The following is a 6,269-nucleotide window of genomic DNA, read 5'->3' on the forward strand; positions in this document are numbered from 1 at the left end:
GGGCACTGCTGTCAGCGCCTCTCACTAGGCGGGCAGCACATGCAGTCTAGGCTGGGTGTGGACTCTGATCTTGGGGAAAGTGCTCAGCAGAGGTACTGCAGACACGCCCAAGAAAGATCTGCACAGGTCTGGTTTTTCATTTTAATTAAAAAGTAATTATTTCATTTTATCAACAACACAAGAGTTTCAAAGAGGGAGGAAACCCACCGTGGAACACAAACAGATCAGAACGTAAACTGCCGCCCGGGGCTGGGCTTCTGGACTGGTGTGCTCGGCCCCTGGCAGGGACGCACTGGAGTTAGCGCTCTTGCTGCCTGGTCAGGCCTTGTTCTCCCCCAGACTCGATCCCCAGGGTTCTAATGCGCAGTCTTCCCCAAAGGAGAAAGTGCCTCTTCCTTTGGCTCCACTCAGGGCAGCGGCCAGAACCCTTCCCGAAGTATCACCCTGTCTCAAAAGTTACGAATGCTCTTCTGTATGAGGACATATCCAACTGCCACTCTAACATCAAATGGTCCCTGTCTCCTGCTCATCAGAAACAGTACACGAGTCTAGATGAAAATGAAAGCCTGGGGCTCAGAATGAATCACTGACAGCACAGGTGTCCGGCTTCAGCGCCTGAAGCTGCCCCAGTGCTGCCTGCATGAGGTGCGGCTGGAGAGAACGGCATGGCTAACGCTGTAGAGAGCAGTGGGGCCCAGAGTCACAGTTCATGTCAAAGTGCTGAGAGAGCTGTTCAGTTGTCTAGAGGCCTTCCAAGAAAATGGAAAACTATGAAACCAAACCAACTTCAAGGGACCACTCTGCCGCAGGCACAAGAGTCCTCTCTTCTCTGGCTGCCTTGTGGCTCTTTGACAGTCCAGAGAAATCACTCTTGAGTCCTTGGAGTCTCATTCTCTGATGGGACAATGATGACACTGCCTGCCAAGGCCACCTGGCTTTACTGTGAGCCAGGCAGGAGCCCAGCTCTGGCTGATGTGGAGGTGGAACTAAGGTGGTGACCACTGGCTCCAGAAATGGTGCTCTCAACTGGGGCAGCTGGGCCTGGCTTCTTCCTTCTTTCCTCCAAATTTGCCAGGTAGGTGCCAGCGCAATCCCAGACAGAAGCCGAGCCTACTTATCTTCTACCCAAACAAAAGATCCAGCCCCGGATGCAGTCTAAGTTCTGATTCTGTTAAGTGATAAGCAACAGCCGCCGGAAGGAGTGGTGAGAGAAACTTAGGATATCTGATGCTGACCTGGAAAGTGTGATGAACACTTCCAAACAACGCTACTTACGATGAAGTGGGAGGGGCCAGAGAGGGGGGGACTAGGGACATTGGACCAGCGTAGCCTCAGTAATGCCTCTGGTAAGATCCCATGGGGGCCTGCGGCCGCCCCACCTGTGCTGCAGTTTGGCTAACCAGGTGGGAAAGGGCAGGGCCACTCTGAATCAGGGTGTCCAGAGCCTTCTGTACACTTGGATTGTCAAAGTTAATACCTGTGGAAGATACAGGCCTCTGGCTAGCCATGTTGCTGGCAGGTGCCAGGCGACTGGAAGGCTGACCAAAGAGCCCTTGGGAAGGAGCCCCAGGCCTAGGGCCCATGTTCCGAGCAGACCCTGCCTGTCCCACAATGTTTGGAGGCTGATTTCCTGAGGCCTGTGGTCTTTGCTGAGGCTGACTGTTTGCTGCTGTGGAAAAATTCTGGTTCTGGGAACTTCCGGTAGCCACTGAGGGGGATGCAGAGCTGCTGTTGGCCGCCACCGCGCCACTATTGAATAGGCTGAGGATTTTGGCCTGAAGCTCTTGCTGGGAGGTGGGGGGTGCGGCTGGAGTGGGTGTAGCAGAAGGGAGCACTTGGCCGCTCTGAAGCGGTTGGGAACTTGGTTGTGTCTTCAGCGAGGAACCCGAGGCCGCCCCGAGTGGCTGGCGGGAAATCGGGCCTGGAAGACAGAAGAGGGAGGCATCTGGTTGAGAGTGCCCCCTAAGGGCAGGAGGCCTAGCAGCCACAGGAAGAATAGCAATCATACATCACAACAATCACACAGTACAGACAATAACATCAAATTCCAAAGAAAGCAGCCCAATCAATGCCCAATAAAATTGCTTAAAAAACAAAACAGAACCTAAATAAACAGACAAGGGGCATCCATCACGGCTCCTTCCCAGGAGGCCAGCAATACTAGATTACGCCCCAACAGCTCAACTCCAGGGAGCAGAGCTCGGCAGTGAGTCAAGATCATAGCTGCCAGGATCGTCAGCGTGCATGGATTGTGGGAGAGCCAAAGGACGGCTCGTCCCTTGCCCACCCTGGAGAACCCTGGGCATGCCACCCTCCCAACAGAGCATGGGATGAGAGAAATGCAGAGTGAGAACTTCACCTCGGCCCTGCCACGTAGCTCACCAGGCAGAGAGTCGACGCTGCTCCTCAGGAGCCGCTCCTTCCGCTCTCGCAGGTAGTTGATGATCTTGTCAGTCTCCTCTGCAGTGAGGTATCTGTTATCTGCCAGGAGGTTGATGAGGCTCTGGATAGCTGGAGGGTGCCCCCCGCGACCCCCCTCCTCCGGGCCTCCACGGTCTCTTTCCTGGAGGATGGCGTCATTAGCCATCTTGGCCGCCTGTCGGGCGATCTCCTCGCGCTCCTTTTCTCGACAGTCGTTCTTGTAGCGCTCATAGTTCCTGGCCACCAGCACCATGGCGTCTGCCTGGGGCATGTTTCGATGCTCTACAGAAGGGAGCGACACCAGTCACTTTCTCAGACCCACGACACATCCAAGTGCTCACTGCTGCACTCAGTCTCAAAGCAGAGAAGCACTGCAGTGCCAAGAAGTCTTGAACCTAGAGTGAGGTGGGCTGAGGGACAGAGCAGCACTCTTCAGTGTGGGACACACCTTCCTACAGAGCTGTTTCCTCAGTGGATCACAGACCTGTGGTAAAAACCCAAGGAATACAAAAGCCTCCCACAGAGCCAAATAGGCCACGTGGGGAGCAGCACACAGCAGCAGGAGGCCCAAGAGTCTTGTGTGAAGCCTGGCTCTCTGCTGTGCTCCGGGCAGTCACTATGGTTTTAATTCATCAGTTCAAAGGTCATGGGTTAAGACCAACCATCTCTCCTCAATGGGGCAACAGTCCTATCTGAGGACACGTCTTGGAACCTTACATGAACATCTACACACAAGCTAAAGACAGCTCCTCAGAGACAAGCAATTTACCACACCCTGTGACTATGGGTGTGAAAGCCAGGACAACAGAGCACAGGCAGGTGGAAAAGGGGAAGTTAGGCTTAAGAATCATAGACAGGGCACAGATGGCTGGCTGATTTCCTCTAGCGGAAAGAGCCTCTCCTGCCTGTATAACCCCTCTACTTGCTTTTCTAGCACACTGGCAACCAGCAGCCTGTCTGTGAGAGTCTCATCCCTGGGAGCTGCATTTTAGGCAGCAGATGCCTAAGTCAGACTTCACTGGGAGCCAGGTCCCTTCAGTGATGTCCCACTGATGGCTTGAGATGGGGCATGGTGGAATTACTCATACTTGGAAATTGTACTCACTACTAATCAGTCTGCCTCTCCACCATAGCTGGCTGTTGACGGTTTGCCAACAGGTCTAGAACAGTATCAGAGAACACCACAGAAAAGATGAAAAGTCTTTTCCACAGCAAAGGAAGGGAAAGGAAGGGGCTGCCACATTGGAACTGGAACATGTCAGTCATTCCTCAAAACCCACTTCTCACAGGCAGGGCACAGAATCTGTGCTGGTGACTACCTCTGGGAATTTGGACTACTTAGGTCTCTGTACCTTGTGGAGTTCCGAACATGATGTTGACTGTGCAGGAACGGTGAATCTGGTGCTGCTGGGTGATGACAATGGCAAAGGGAGACCCTCCCCTGCTGACATCCTCCAGTGCTTGTGAGAGGGACACCTCTGTGTTGAGGAAGATCAGGTCCACAACCATGCCCAGGTCTCGCACCTTCCTCCCCACAGACTCCGCATAATCTCTATGAGAACAAACAGGATCTGGGTGAGCACTCCCTGGCCACGGCTCAATCTGTAATTCTGGACCTCAGCCAGCTATGTCTCCTCAGAACTCAGACTTAAGTCCACCCAGTACTATCTTCAGGTTTCTAAAATAATTTTTTTTAATTTTTTTTTCCTAAAATAATTTTAACTGTGCTTCGAGCACACGGGAAGTTGCCGTAGGATGGTACTCAAACTGCCTCCTCCCCATCTCATTACCTGTTAAAGCTGACTCTGACTGGACACTATTGCTCCCAACCAGCCTGTTTAGACCTTGGGAAGGTAGCATTTTGTTCCCTACTACTTTGGAAAGCAAGCCCTGCGGAGGGTACTTCCCACTAAGTTTAGCTTAACAAGCTGTTACCAGAGAAGGATTTAATCGTTACAGCATGAGGTAACTGGACACTAGACAAAGTACCATTGCTTTGCATGGATGCTGGCCATCTGTCTCACTTAAAGGAAGGAACTGCAGCTCCATCCTCGCTCGCACGCCACCCAGAAGTTTAACACTGCCCAACCCCCACGCTCAGAAAAGATACTATACTATCAGAAGGAATGAGGGGGCATTGAACATGTGTATCAGTGTCTTCTGGTGACGCCTGCCTGCTGCTTCCACGTGTCATCCATGAGGTCACTCCAAAGGACACTTGCCACAACGGTGCTGGTACTGTCAGCAGTTGGATCACACTCAACAACAGGGAGTCTGAACATCCTCTAGGGCCTTCTAGACAGCATCCAGGGAGCTTCCCAACTCGAGTCACAGGATAGGAGTGCAGTTCCAGACGCTAAGTAGCCAGGTCCTCCAGAATTGCCTCTCCTGACGGCCTCTGCCTACTTCCTGTCTTAAGGTCTCAAAAAAGGAGTGATCAGGAATATGTACATGGGGTCTTGTGCTATCTTCTAGTCCCCAAGGCTGAACTGTCTCTCGGGTGTTAGACCTTTAAGATTCTTTTCACATTTGCTGTCTGCCCGTAAGTGACTGCAGCATGCAGATGTCACCGAAAGACCTTTGACCTCTCTCCTAAGATGTTTTTCATAATTTTGCTAAGTTTTTAAACCTGGTTTTCTCTTCCTGTTTATCTATTTTCTCAAAGTCCCAAGCAGTCTGATACATCTTCCCCTCAAAATCCTTCGGCTATGGGCCACAGTGCTCATCAAAGAGCTGTCATACAGATCACTCCTGAGCCACTGCTTGATGCGATGGTGCACAGAGGGCTTCCTGTACGAACACACGTGTTTCTAGTTTTCTTCACTCTCATCTTTACAAGAAACAACTTTGTGGTATCATAAAAAGCATGAAGGCATCTGACTCGGATGGTCTTCACCCACTCTGACTTAGAGGTTTTCAAAACTGCTCATAAAACTTGTTGTAGTTCTTTTTATCCTCTACCAGTCTGTTTATTACATTTAAAAGGTTTCTATTCATATGCCTGCACACGCACACACACACACACACACATGCACACACACACCCGTGTACCCTGTACCTCCTCGTGCCCCAGGAGGCCAGACGAGGGCACCGGATCCTCTAGGACTGTAGCTAGAGAAGGTGGTCAGCCCCCATGCAGCGCTGAGAATTGAACACAGCTCCCCCAGCAGGGCAGGCACTGTGTGTCCGTAACTGTTGAGCTCCCTCTGGTTCTTCTGCCAGTTTAATGAACAAAACGTTCTAAGCATGTTTTGACCAAATTCTTTCTGATAGCTTTCCAAATTTTGCTTTGATGCAACATTTCATAGGAAATACTTAAAAGAAGGAGCTCCTTGGAATCCACAATGGTGCTCCTGTGCTATTGAGGAGCTGCTGACGTGTGGTTGTGTAGCCCACTGTTATCCCCAATTGCTGGTGAATCCTAAGGAGAGGATACCCTGCATCACTAGGATTTCTGCCCCAAAGAAGCTTTGATTTTATCAAACTCTTCTCTGTGTTTTGGTTTTCTGAGACAAGGGTTCTCTGGATGGACAGACTTCATTTACCAGTGTACTTCTCCATCGTCCTTTTCTTCTGCCTCTTCAATGGAACCAGCGTTGTGCATTATGGGTCCTAGTAGACCGTCTTCCTCCTTCTTTCTCTTCCTTATCCTTCAGCCACATCACCACCAATGCTCATACTCCTTTCTTCATGAAGAGAGTAATGGGATGGGCCAAAAACTAAATCTACTTCAATCTACTCACAACCTTATTTGTCTTTTCCTCTAAGCACCCAGGTTCAGTCTTTCTGAGGCAGTAGAACCTTTGTCCTGGGACCCATAGGTTCCCTGTCAGTCCTATATGCCAACT

At 51.0% G+C, this 6,269-nt stretch overlaps 1 protein-coding gene across 3 annotated transcripts in view; it reads right to left on the minus strand.

Moving 5' to 3' along the window:
• Positions 1-127: 127 nt before the first annotated feature.
• Ncoa5 (nuclear receptor coactivator 5) overlaps positions 128-6,269 on the minus strand; it is a 33,014-nt gene continuing 26,872 nt past the window's right edge. For 2 of the 3 annotated variants that reach the window (NM_001430218.1, NM_001106543.2), the window contains 3 exon segments: positions 128-1,921; positions 2,383-2,703; positions 3,774-3,973. In NM_001430218.1, the coding sequence (NP_001417147.1) occupies positions 1,332-1,921; positions 2,383-2,703; positions 3,774-3,930 (1,068 nt within the window). In that variant the 5' untranslated portion in view covers positions 3,931-3,973 and the 3' untranslated portion in view covers positions 128-1,331. 3 annotated transcript variants of the gene reach the window in all.

This window comes from Rattus norvegicus, chromosome 3 (assembly GCF_021556685.1).
Source record: "Rattus norvegicus strain SHRSP/BbbUtx chromosome 3, alternate assembly SHRSP_T2T, whole genome shotgun sequence".
NCBI classification, from domain to species: Eukaryota; Metazoa; Chordata; class Mammalia; order Rodentia; family Muridae; genus Rattus; species Rattus norvegicus.